This window comes from Pyrus communis, chromosome 14 (assembly GCF_041283825.1).
Source record: "Pyrus communis isolate YQ-2024b chromosome 14, ASM4128382v1, whole genome shotgun sequence".
Taxonomy (NCBI): Eukaryota; Viridiplantae; Streptophyta; class Magnoliopsida; order Rosales; family Rosaceae; genus Pyrus; species Pyrus communis.
The window spans coordinates 23,577,452-23,590,804 of NC_142578.1; the positions used below are offsets into that span (position 1 = coordinate 23,577,452).

Here is a 13,353-nt window from a genome sequence, read left to right on the forward strand (position 1 = left end):
ATTCTAAAAGTAACTGGAATAAAAGTATTGCCATCAGAAATTGTCAAAGTTAAAGGTGTTTAGGTTAAATTGCTTACAACCTTTATAATTGGGATTGTGCATTATAGTTAGACTTCTTATTTTATCATCATTGCTTGCAGATTAACCATGAAAATCTAAAGCATCAAGTGCAAGCAAATGGGTGGCAAGCATGGCTTTGATTTCACATGTATCTGATGCCAATGTATTTCTGTGTGGAAGTAATCCGTCTATATTTTCAAGCAGGGAAGAACCATTGGTGTTGCTATGAACGTACACAACTAAATCTCATGGCATGCACAGCCTGCACTTGCAGAGAACCATTTGCACAATTATTGCCTTATCTATTGTTCATTACTGTGATAGAACTCATTTTATTCATGTTCTTTGTAATTCATATCATTTGATGTCTTAGAGATCAATGTGTTTGTGGACAGACATAGTCTAAATTTATTCATTAAAACCCAATTTAACTTCAAAATTATAGTTTTCCTTCATGAATTTTTCTCTGTGAATGTTGGTAACGCAAGTTACGCAACAGATAAAAGGAATAAGTTGATTTTCATCTTTTCATATCTTTGCAGAACCAAACAAGAAAAATGCAGAAATCAGGTTGTTCAAAATTTAAATTAATGTTGTTTTTTGCTTTAATAGTTTTAGTAAGTCTTTTAATACTTTCTATTTACATTTAAAGCTATAATTAGATACTCAATTTGATTTCTTATTCGCATGGGAAGAAGGATCAATGAAATTGGCAGTGTTCCAATTAATCCAACCAGTTCTCTTCAGGTTTGCTTCTTCATTGTTTATACAAATAGATGGTGATGAATTTTAGGGTGAAAATCTTTTTCAGAACAGATTCTTTTCTTAAAATCGAAATTTTTGTTGGGTTAGTAATTCATGTTTTCAATTTTCATTCTCTCTCCATTTTCAGTTTTAATCACATATTTGCATTCAATTAATTTTTAAATAATTTTTATGGAATTCTTTGGAGATGATTGAAAATAATAAGAAATTGTTGTGATGGACACACATCCACAAATTTTAAAATAACCACTTAAGAAATATAAGAATATTTAAACTAACACATCTTTGGGGCGCGTAGCGCCCGTGATGCAAAAATGCCTCTCGCACGCACGTTAGTGCGTGCAGAGAACATTTTGATTTAAGGACATTAAGTGTTGTCAATATGTATTTAGAAATCAAATTACATGTCATATTTTCATATTTTTTTTTTTATAAATAGTATATGTTTTCCCATTTTATTTTCGTTGTTGTTTTAAAGAAAAAATAGTAAAAAATGTATGAGAGATTACTCACATATGTGCAAATTGGATGGAATATATACTCCTAAATTATTCAACAAATGTGGCAATATGACAATATGGCATGCGATAACACCATTATCACATTGGAATGATGAGATGATTGTACGGTAACACCATTATCTCATCAACCTTTCTTCAACTCAAGCAATTGGAACTACGTAGCCTGGCCCATGCTTTAATGTTGAACATCTCAGTCCCAACCCAAAATGGCACACCCATAATTATGTACTCACTCCTTTAACTGTATCAACTATCCCATTCATAAATTTCATTTTTGGGTCATGTTTGGTACAGAAATATGTACTGAAAAACCACCATGTTCACTTTTCTACGTAGCAGTTTCTATTCAGTTTTCAAACCCCCCACAACCTTTTATCATAACTTCTCCGCTTCATTTGTTCAGTTACAAAATTCTGATCTCCGTACATCGATCAACCTCTTCTCCCAATTCGAGCAGTTCTTTTCTCTTCTTTCTAATGCTTCGTCTTCATTTTGGATCAACTTGCTCTAACTCAGCCATTCCCACCGGTTTGAAACCGCCACCACCGTTGCGTACCAGAAGGACGGAGGAGATGCGTTTTTCATTGAAGAAAGCATTTCGTGGACGTCCCTTGGTGTGTTCGATAAGGTTTCTCAAGCTCTCTACAATGCCGGCCTCGACCAACTGTCTCTAGTTCAAGTGCTAAGTTCAATCCTAACCCTAATTTTTTCTTTCATTCCTCAATTTTCTCCATCCGAGCAATGAAAACTTGAACTATGTTTGATCCCAATTTGTGAAATCGCTTCAAAGTTTGAATTTTTTATTATGTGTTTTTGGGATTTTAGGCTGCTAGCATATGGTTTATACTTTCAGGGAAGGATTGTTGCAGCTGAAACTGAATCACCACGTTCCGGGATGGATGTTGTTTTGATTAGGGATTTCCCTCATTAGGTTTTCATTGTAGTTTGGATTTACAGTAAATGCAATTCCGGTTCCTAAAGCTCAAAGAGAATGTCTGCAAAGGTACGTTTACAACTATATATATCGTGTTCCTTTCGAGTATGTGATTGGGCTTTTGTCTTTCTTCCATTTCAGTCATCCGTTTTCCTTTCAATTTTCACGAATAAGAAAATTCAGATGTTAAATTTTTCAGTGCATAGGTTCATATGTAATCCCTCCTATCTATAATGGAAGTTTGTAGGATTTATGCTTCGGTTTATAGTGATGGAAATAAAGTTGTTGCGATGAAGACCTCCCTTACTCTCTAAAGCTCAAAACGAAGTGAAACGGTAATTCTCCGCGCCTTCTCCTTTTCCATTGAAGAGTTTGAATACTTACTTTTCCTACATTTTTCTCATTGAATTTTCTTTTGAGTGTATTTATTTAAATGGGTTTGACACATTTACCAGACATATGAAATTAGAAAACTAAACTTTGGGACTGTGTGGCATAATAGCCAGTAGACAAAAGGGAATAGATTGGATTAGTTAGACTCATTTTTTACTGCCACACTGCAGAGATTATCACTTTCCTCCCCAACTTTTTACTGATCTCTGTCCACTTGGTCTAATTTTTAAATGCCTTAATCTCTTGAATGCTTCTTCTTTGCTTTTTCATCCATTTTCGGTTTTTAACACATTTTGTAATTGTGAAACAGGTATTGGATTGATTTTAGCGAGTGGGTTTTTTTGCTAACGTGGATCAGATTCGGACCTTTGTGTCGATCGAAGTCTTTGCTGGTGGGTTAGCTGAGGTATGATTGCTAGCTTTTTGTCTTGGTGCAATTCAAAATGTTTTGAGTTATTATATGGACTTAAGATTTAGTAAGTACTTGACGAAACTCATGGGATTTCGAAATATCGATGTCTTGCTTGCTTATTAGCTTACAAATTGCTTATTAGCTTAAACATCTAATTTAAGAACCAAGGTAGTCCTTTTTTCACTGCCTCACTGCATACAATGTGTTGATGATTTACACAACAGAGTCGTATGAAAGGATCTATGCGTGCAACCTCATTGGTTAGGCAGGCCTTGGTATTTGCTGTTTTGGGCAGTGTTTAATCCATTGTTAGCGGTGCACTACTTTGTGATACCATGGATGAGCAAGAAAGTAAATACAAGAGTTGAATTGCATAATTACACGGAAAAATAAGTTTATAAAATTTTAACTATTCTGAAGTGAATCTTCTACTAGTCCGGTTCAATGTTGTCCCAGTTCACATGGGACAATGCAACACTTATATGGCACTTTTCTTATCGGCTGTATATGGATCATCGTTGACTTATGGATTAATATGCTTATGTATATGTATACATATGTTTTGATTCCTGTTAAACTTTGTTTGTATTATTTTTGTGTTTGGCATTGACAGTAGCTTTGAAAACATTCATATTCATCCATAGGACCTTGAGGGAGGGTGATCCAATTTTCAAAGATGAACTAAGTTTTTTCTTAGAGAGGACGAATCTGCATCTTTTTTATTTCAAAGACGATTCCAGCCGCACTGGTGAATTTCAAATGCCTCAATCTCTTGAATTCTTTCACCTCTTTGGCATGTCAATTGTCATTATTAGCTATTAGATGAAGTCCTTGAAATTATCAAGTTCATGTTGAACTCAAAATTGAAGAAGCATAAAGACATCTGTAACTTCTACACATGTTATATTATGCAACATATACATGCAAATATATTCTAACCCTTGCACTATGTCGTTGCACGTACAAAAAAAGAAAAACGAAAAAGAAAAAAGACTAATGTGTTGCTCACTATAGTTTAATTAAATTGAAGATAAACATTTGAGAACATGATTTTAAGGATAGTATCACTTTCATATGTTAGTTAACTGTTACAGTAATTTTTTCCCTTATGTGCTCATTTCCTTTGTCAAATAAATTATTGTGTTTATTTATTTATTTTTATGTAGGAATACAAAAAGTTTTCAACTGGAGTTCAACATATCAAGTATGGAGATAAATTATGGAAGCAATATTGGACATGTTGTCATCTTCTTAAATAAATTGTTCTTAATGTTAGGATGTCTTTTTCCTCCATTTGGGGTTTTGTCCTACTTGGTACGAACAATGTTTCAATTCTATCAAATATTCTCCCTCAACTTCTATAAACTTTGAATTTCTCTCTGTATTATGTGACATGATGATCGCCTTTCTCTAATGTTTTTAATATGTCTCATAAAGAAAGAAAATAATGAAATACAAACAAGTGAAGCAATTCACGCAGATAAATATGTTTAAAATGTGAGTCGCGCACAGCCCGCCGTGATTAAAAAAAGGCTTTTCGCAATCATTTCGTGTCAAGACCTTGAAATTGTATAATTGTACAAGATTATTGTGTTACCGTACGAGGCCTCAACATTACAGGGCCTTGAAATTATCTCTTTCTCTTTTGGTTTTTGATAGATTGTATTAGATTTATTATTGTTCATTTGATGAAGTTCTCAATTCAAGAACATATATATTTTCAGTTTCTACTATTTGGCGTTTGTTGAGTTTTAAGTCTGAGTTGTTGTGATGTTTGTGTGTTTGTAAACAAAAAAATAATTTTAATTTTCTCTACCAAATACTATGATGAATCCTATGTCAAATGATGTATATGGTTTTGAGATATGTAAAAGATCTATTGTGGTACATATTTGTATTTAACTATTTTGCCTGGTAGGTAACTGTGATCTTCATGCTTTTTGTTTTGTGTGGGTTGTTAGAAAATACTCCAAACAGTGAGCAAGTTTTATTCAATATTGAATTTGTTAAAAGAAGAATAGAACGTATTTTTCTCAATAGAATGCAAATTTCATTCAACTTGGAGAAATACTATTTGACCACTTAGACTTAATTAGTTTGTTTGTAACTTAAAACAATAGTGACACTATTAATATCTAAACCAAATGAACAATGAGCAATGACTTTTTGAGTAATCTGAGGGTTAAAACATCCTCAGATTACACATTTTAGTTCATTTTTTGGCAATGAGCAATACAGTCCTGCAAGTGGCCCCTTTACCACAATGGTTGAAAGATGTTGACCCCTTGCATGAGGGCATGGGTTCAAACTTCATCGGTGGCTAATCTAACATCTAATCTAACAAAATCTATCATTTGACCAAAAAAAAAAAAAAAAAAAGAGCAATACAGTCCGAGGCAGAAACAATGAGAGTCGCTGCACGCACTTCATTTGCAATTTAGGGGAAATAATCTAATCCCCTTTTGAGAGAGTCTCTCGATTTCGATTACATTTTAAGTTTTTCCCTAAATAGTTGGACGAGGCCATCTCCTTTGGCAATGACATCCTATCTATTTTTGGTCATCACTTAAGAAATATAAGAATATCTAAAGGAACACATTTTTGGGGCACGTAGCGCCCGTGATGTAAAAATGTCTTTCGCATGTGTGTGAGCGCGTGCAGAGAGGCTAGTTGAAATATAAGTCCGATGAGTCACCTAATTTTTATTGCTATACCAAATTTACCCCACAAGTATGTAATCTCTTAATTTCAAGATTATATTTTTATTGAAACATTTAAAAATAAAATCAAATGTATCATAGGATTAATTGTCGAAATTATGTCTCCTCTTGTAACAAGTTTTGGCCTGCTTCGTGGAACTGAAAGCAAGAACTTCCAAGGCTCTCATTGTCTGCATATATAGCAAGGATTGATATTCCAAAAGGGAACGCCATGGATTTGTACCATGTGCAACAACGGTAGCTGAGAGTCTGACACAGCCCCCGCCGACTGCTGCAACCACCGGCCACATCGAGAGGCTCTGTTGTGAAATTTAAAAACCATAATGTGAAATTTAAAAACCATAAAGAAATTAAGGAGGAGGAAGACGATAGAGGCTCTGTTGTGCAAGAAACTGTGGATCCCATATAACTCATATCATCAGAGGGGATAAAGCAATAATGGTGGAGAAAAACCACCTAATTCCCGAATTGGGGTCGCCCACATCGGTAAGAGTGAAAGTGAAAGCTACGAGCTTGATTTATGTACACTATAAGAGATTTACGTTAAACTACACGTCAACTGAATATCCAATGGACTTTCAATTTGATATGAGCGTCCATAATCTCTCAAAACATATTAGTTTGCCTCATATTTGTCAATTTTTAAGTCAAATAGAGATTGGTTTTCATTTATCAAAGTGAAGAAAACTAACGACAATAAAATGCTATAAGGGCTAGAAGCCTAGAACCAAACTGAGACGAGGAGGAAAATTTGAATATGGTAGTTCAAAGAGCATTGCTAAGGTGAAGTTTAATAATCATTTTATTTTCATTTTTAACTTTTTAAAAAACAAGAAAAATTAAAAATTTGTTTGGCAAGTATTTAAAAAAAAAAAATGAAAGCAAAACTGAAAACAGAAGACGAAATATACATATAAACCCAAACTTCTAATTTTTAACAAAGACCCAAAGAAATAAGTAAAATTTGGGCTCTAAAATATTTGATCCAACATGTGAGGCCCCATTTACCTCATATAGTGATGGGTCTCAAACCCAAAAGACCCGCTTGACCACTCAGAGATAGAGAAACAAACAGAAAGCAGCAGAATCAAACCCTCCAGGGAACAAGTTGGTAAAAAGAGAGGGTAATATATGATTTGAATCCTTAAATTTAATTTTCTGTCTTCCAATGTTGATATTTTACTTTTTATTTCTATTTTTTTAGTTAATTTGGCAAGCAACAATTCTTTACTCTGAAATTGGAATTGTTAGGGTTCTTCACGAAACAAGTCAAAGAATATTAAGGTCTAATTTTGTAAGTATGAATACCTCATTTGAAGAGAGTTGTCAGTGAGAATTGTGTCCTTTTTACATACAAAAATATTATTTATTGGAATTTGTTATGATCTCGTGGGTGCTCTTACTGTTCTGTTGACTCTCATCTAAAAAAATATGAAATGGAGTAAAGTTTAAGATTTACAAGTCAGTTTTAATCTGCTTCTAGAATGACAAATTGCCAATGGTTTACTAACGCATTGTTTTAGTGTTTGTTAGAGACTGGGTGTTTCAATTTCTGAAGTACTTGGAATTTCAATACATTTCAAATAAATTCACTTCTAGCAGTATCGCTTAGAAGTTTTTTTGGGCTGTGTACAGTTTGTATCATTGAGGTTTGGAGTCAGTTTGAAATGAGTCACGAGGTTCTGATTTTTTTACATTGCACCCAAACAACTTGACGCTCAACTAATTTAAACATTTTGTTGGACAAAGGTCAAATGGTTGACACGAACGTATAGGTGCAAACGGATTAAAATGAAACCTCACAATCCATTTTGATATTGCTTAACTTAGACTTCAATGGTGTAAAATGTACTTAGCCATTATTAACACAATTTTGTGTTGCACACAGAACACACTAAAAGCTCTTATACAACTCAAAGCAAACGTGGATCGATCTTATTGATATTGGTATCCTTGGCATAGGAGAAATCTCAAAACAACATAAAGAAAAAGCAAATGGCCTCTCTCACTGTGTTTTAATCATATAAATAATTTGATACGTGGCCAAACGATAGTCTTTGTATAGTATTTGGTGTTCTTGGTTTTTGTCTTAAGCTTTCAAGTTCTCTCTCTCTCTCTCTCTCTCTTTGTCTCTCTCTCTCTCATGCATTAGAATATTGCCGACTATATTTTTATGCCTAAAGTTTATAGGGACCTCCACTTTTATGCTGTGAGACTAAAGGCATTGTAAATCCATTTTTCTAGATTCCAAACGAAGATATAAGATCTTTTATGATCTAACAAGTATGCATTATGTTTATTATTTTAGTTGAGCTCGTACCTAACACTACTGGAAGTTTCTGTCTTACCGACCAAATTAAGTACTACAACAATAATAAAATCTTATCTTACTTATGGAATCGGTTATATGAATACTAAAGTATCACTGTGCTCAGTTTTATTGCCAAGTCTTCCGTTACTAAAATTTTAAAATACACGTTAGCTAACACGGTTATAAATATCAATATATAATGGTATACCCATGCCAATTAACCAAAGTTGTACACCAATCCATCTATCCATCTTCAAAACTTATACAAAATAATATACAGTCCTCTGCTCTCAAATCCTAAGGCTGTCTAAGACTGAAATTGTTCTTTGCAGAGAAGTATATACCTATACTAAAAGTAAATTCTTCTTTCTTTACACTACCATATGCATTCATTAATTTTCCTTGTTCCCCAAGTAATTTATAGGGCATAGAAAGAAATACTGAGAAGAAGATCACATAAAGCAGCAATGACATTGGCATCCCCCTTGCAATCAATCATGCTTCTTCAAGGCCTTCTTAAATTATTTGCGTCATGATCACGCCACAAAGTCCGGTAACAATTGGGCTACGAACCTCTTTCGGTTCTGAATGTCGATGTTTTCGAATGCAGCAGCAGATGAGTGAGGAGCTGAAGTGTTTATGGCGCCAAATTGATCATTTGTTTCACCAATGTCTACTCTTCTCCCCAGCTGAATGTTTTGGTTTGGGAGAAAAGTTTGATGGTGGTGAGCTCCGGATAAGGAGAGGTTTTCACAGTGAGGAAGACCTAGAGTGAGAGAGACACCATTGCCTGAGAACCTTGGTGTAAATTGGTCTGCATCAAACCTGCCAATTTCGCCAATCGGGTATTGCCCAAAATTTCCGATGAAATTAGTCTGCCCTCCCATGAAAGAGTAGCCATCTCTCCCCTGCCTCTCGTCCCCGAATTTCATAGAAACTTGCTCATTGCTCACCTCTTGGGACTCCATATTCATACATGGGACAGTACTGTTTGAGGAGTGCATAATTTCGGTGCTCCTAGGCTTCTTCGGACTGCCTTGTGTAATCCCATCGAGTTCTGATGACCCAATGAGAGTGAATCCGGACTGGTTCCGTACCATATTTGTGGGAGATGTTGAGGGTGTGGAAATCGACATTGATGGATGAGTAGCAACATTGTGATTCACCGAATTCTCTTGTTTGGAGTTGAAAGTGCTTGTTGTTTGGTTCTCAGTGTCTTGTGGAGCTGTGGACTTTGATGCAGAGTCTTCATTGCTCTTGCTCATTTTCTCAGATGATCCATTCTTCTCTTGCTCCTTCGCTTCCTCCAAGTACATCTCCTCCACCATTGGCTTCCAAAGCCGGACACGCGCGTTTATAAACCAATTGGAAACCTGCATAATCAGTACTCAAACTCATCAGCATGCTGATTCCCACAACTAATTATCAAGAAAGAAAAAAAATTCACTCGAACAAAAAAATGTGGATGGATTTGAGTACCTGACTCCTAGTGAGTCCAGTTTGTTTTGCAAGCATGTGCTTGTCTGAATCCTTCGGATATCTGAAACCAAAATTTCCAATCCTTCTTAGTACATTATGGTAAAAACTTGCGAAAACAAAATCATCTTAGTATACAACTGCATCTTGCCAAGACTACATAGTACAAAAGGCACAAACCCTTATGGTGAACCGGATTTGATAGGATAATTATGAGAGTACTTACGGGTGGAGGAAGTGTTCGAAGAGCCAAGCACGAAGAACGGAAACAGATCTTTCTGGCAATCCTCTTTGTGGTCTCCAAGCATTGTGCTGGACCATTCCCAATTGTTGGAGAGCCCTTTGCTGCCTCAGCTGATGGTCAACATATTTGAGCCTTGAGCCTTCAATCTTACCTCCAACGCTATCTTCTTCTCCCAAGCTCTTGTTGGCGGATCGAATTTGGTTCGTTATGGCGTCCTTCAGGCACCTGAATTGCTTTGAGATTGTTTGCAGTGCCAGAGCAGTGTATGTTCTTGCTGAGCCAATTCCAGCTGCTTGCTCAAATGATGAAATCACCATTTGCATCTGCCGGTGGTATTGCCTGTATCTTTGGTCCACCTTCAACCAACAAAATAATACAACACACAAAATTATTCAAAATTGAAATTGAATAATATCATGTGACAATTCAATCACTCAATCTCAAATATGAAAACAAAAATTTTCAATATTAAGAAAAAGCTTAGGTCTTGTCAAAATGTTGTTACCGAAACACTTTCAGTAACTTTATTACGATACATATATAACATATCCAAGGTCTGCCAAGAAACGTTATACTAAAACTCAAAACTCATATGTCCAATTCATATGAGAAATTAAAACTCATGTCGCAATACAAAAAGAGGTTTTGAGTTCGAATTCAAGAATTGCATATTTATGAAAGAATAAAAGAAAAGAAAAAAAAAACAGAAATATTATTCAAATATCACTAAAACAGATGATTGTCTTAACAAATTAACAAAGCATCAGCACATACCTCATCAAGCATGTTGATTAGCTTCCCCTTCTTCATCTGAATTTCCTGCCTCTCAGCAGTGCTCAACTCAGCCGCACGCTTTCCATTCCCTTCACCGCCTACTGAACCGTCTCTGGCCTCCGCCATCGAGGACTCAGCTGCCGCTTTACTCTGCTGCCCATTACCCTTCTTTGGCAGCTCAGTCCTCATCCCATTCCCGACGTTCACAACCTCATCGAGCAGCTCCTGCGCCGCCTTCAAGTACTTTGAGCTCAGCAGCACGCTCTGCATACCCGAAACCCCATTCGTCACACCGGAAGCCGACGAATTCGACCCACTCGAAACCCGAATATCTTCCCCGGACGGGACCTCCCTCTCGGCGGAGGTCTCCTGGAACGACCCAAAACCCGGTTGCTGCGAGGAGAGACTCAAAGACAGGCCCTGCTGAGAGCGTGGGGTGTCACGAGTGGATGCGGCCGGGTCAATTGAGTTCCAAAGTGCGTACTGAGTCTGAATTCTCGGCATGAAGGCATGCAGGGCGGAGATGTCGTGGTGGGGGTGGTGCATGGATAGGGAGCTGTTGCCGTTGGGGTCTTGCGTCAGCGGGATACCGAGGAATTGTTGGTGGTGGGAGGGAGGCGCGTGGGACAGAGTGGAGGGGTGATGAGTGAGGGAATTGGGGGCTGAGTTGAGAAAAACAAGGTTGGTGGCGGCGGATGGGGGTTGAGGCTGTTGTTGTTGCTGCTGCTGCTGTGGTGGCGGTGGAGTGTCGGAGTATTGGACGTAACCGGGATTCATGAGAACAAGGGTTTGTAAGGCGCCATCGGAGGAGGCTTGGATTTCTGATGAGTTGCCACCGTGGTGATGAAAGTAGGCCGCCATGTTTTGGCCGATAAAAGAGCAGGTGCGTCTGGTATTATAGACGAAGTGACTTAGGTTTACTTCAGAGCTGATGAAAGGAGACTACGTTAGTATAATACAAAAGGGTTTTTCACAATTCACATCATCATATCATATACACATACACATCCAACTACCAACTCCCTCCATACAAACAACAGAAACACACACTTGAACACGTCTCTCTCGTCTTTCTCTCTCTCTCAAAAAAGTCCCTATCATGCATATAAATATATGTTTATAATCATTTACATGATTGTTGGAGGAGTACAGTGAAGTGATTTGTAGCTTCTGAATCGGGCTTCAGAAAGACGATCAAAGATAAATCAAAGAGAAACGATCGGAAATCAGGCGTAAAACTGATCAGAATTAAGAGACGCTAACACAAAGGTGTGGATTTGAAGATTTAGTTTCTGGATTTTTTTTTTTTTTTGCTGATCATGTCGAGGCAGCTGAGTTTTTTACTGCTTGGAGAGAGAAATTAGGTAAAAGAAAGGGAGAGAGTATGGAAACTATGTTAGCTTTGTGTATATATATATATAGAGAGAGAGAGAGAGAGGAACAGTAATTGAGAGAGAGAGTGGGTGAAAGGAATTGGTTATATTAGTATTTAGTTAATAATCAAATTTTAGGTACTTGTTTGATGGTGCGATGGAAATCTGCTGATGAGATATGTACACGTGATTCATGATATGATCATCTTTCTCTGCACTGCAAAGGAAACAAGAATTTCACCAACAGTGACACCAAAATCCATGAAATTTTGGGGGAGAGTGAGATACTGAGTGTTGAGAGAGAGATGACCAAACAGTTACAGCTAAAATACATGATAAGCTATGGCAGCTACAAACATTAATAATTCTATATATACATGAAAAGAGAGAAGCACCAATTGAGAGAAGACACACACACCTGTCTATATTTCTATTGAGATTTTATCAGTCTTCCTTCCTTCTTTCCTCCTTACACATATAATAATATAGAAGAGGTAGGAGAAAGAAAGGGAAAGGAAAGGAAAGGACCTTCTGTCAGACTCAAAATCTCTGCAACTTCCCCCACTGAAAAGGAAAAAAAAGAGAGAAAGAGAGAGATAGGGTTAAAAAGGTGTTTGAGGGGAAAAAGATACCCATCTTTATTCACCTCACCATCCACACATTCATGCCCACCCCCCCCCCCCCCCCTTTTCTCTCCTTTTTTAAAAAAATTTTCAGCCAAAAAATAAATTTTTTCAATCTAAAAAAAAAAGAGAAAAAGAAAATTGTAAGCAACCTAATTGTTAAAAAAAATTCTTCATCCACGTTGTTATACTGCTTTTTGAAAGAAGTACCTGCTAACAAATTAGAAACAGGATTGCGCTTCCGATTTGACCCTCCCTTTCCAAATCATTTGATGCAAAGCTGGGAACCCTCCCTTTGCATAATTTTTGGGAGAGATGGATGGAAAGAGCTAGATCTGAGTTCTAACAAAAATTATGCAAGACTAACACTACCATAACATAGTGAAATTTTATTTCAAGGAATGGCAGAAGAAACAGAGAGCTGAAAAACGAGGAAATGTCTCCTTCCACGCCAAAGCTTAATATAAAAAAATAATAATAATAAAGCACGGAAGATGATGAAGAAGGTGTGTGGAGGGTCCAATCCATCAATTCAAAATTAAATATCTGCTTGTCTTTTTCATATCTGTTATTTGTAATATACAATTTTTATATCTTTTTTATTTTGTGATAATTTTTTGTGGTTGGATTCCAGAGTTTGAAGATAAAACAATTAAATTGCTAAGAAACACAGGACCAACCACCATAACAACAACTTTAATGCTTGTGAGAAGTTAATATGTGTTTGTCTCTGTTATTTACCCCACA

At 36.5% G+C, this 13,353-nt stretch overlaps 1 protein-coding gene and 1 long non-coding RNA gene across 8 annotated transcripts; one reads left to right on the forward strand and one right to left on the reverse strand.

The window, feature by feature from the left end:
• LOC148691435 (uncharacterized) lies at nt 1-583 on the forward strand. Its single transcript, XR_015955608.1, has 2 exons — nt 1-55; nt 141-583. It is a non-coding gene; the product is annotated as an uncharacterized LOC148691435 (long non-coding RNA).
• Nucleotides 584-8,333: 7,750 nt separating this feature from the next.
• Nucleotides 8,334-13,135, reverse strand: LOC137711994 (BEL1-like homeodomain protein 1). 7 transcript variants are annotated; one of them, XM_088684217.1, is made up of 7 exons: nt 12,817-13,118; nt 12,402-12,547; nt 12,126-12,200; nt 10,611-11,538; nt 9,819-10,192; nt 9,596-9,656; nt 8,334-9,489 (listed from the first exon to the last, which is right to left on the reverse strand). In XM_088684217.1, the coding sequence occupies exons 3-7, from the start codon at nt 12,176-12,178 to the stop codon at nt 8,653-8,655; spliced, it is 2,253 nt and encodes a 750-aa protein (XP_088540343.1). In that variant the 5' UTR covers nt 12,179-12,200; nt 12,402-12,547; nt 12,817-13,118; the 3' UTR covers nt 8,334-8,652. The 7 variants fall into 7 exon arrangements, with proteins under 7 accessions (XP_088540343.1, XP_088540344.1, XP_068307247.2 ...); XM_088684218.1 differs by having other exon boundaries at nt 12,512-12,547; nt 12,817-13,059; XM_068451146.2 differs by lacking the exon at nt 12,126-12,200 and having other exon boundaries at nt 12,817-13,135.
• Between the last annotated feature and the right edge of the window lie 218 nt (nt 13,136-13,353).

Excerpts from the sequence above, each read along its gene's own strand:
- LOC137711994 (XM_088684217.1), bottom strand. The coding sequence starts at position 12,178 with ATGAATCACGTGTACATATCTCATCAGCAGATTTCCATCGCACCATCA. Across the intron at positions 10,193-10,610 it reads TAATCAACATGCTTGATGAG|GTGGACCAAAGATACAGGCA; the intron begins GTATGTGCTGAT and ends TGTTGGTTGAAG. Across the intron at positions 9,657-9,818 it reads TTCGAACACTTCCTCCACCC|ATATCCGAAGGATTCAGACA; the intron begins GTAAGTACTCTC and ends TTTTGGTTTCAG.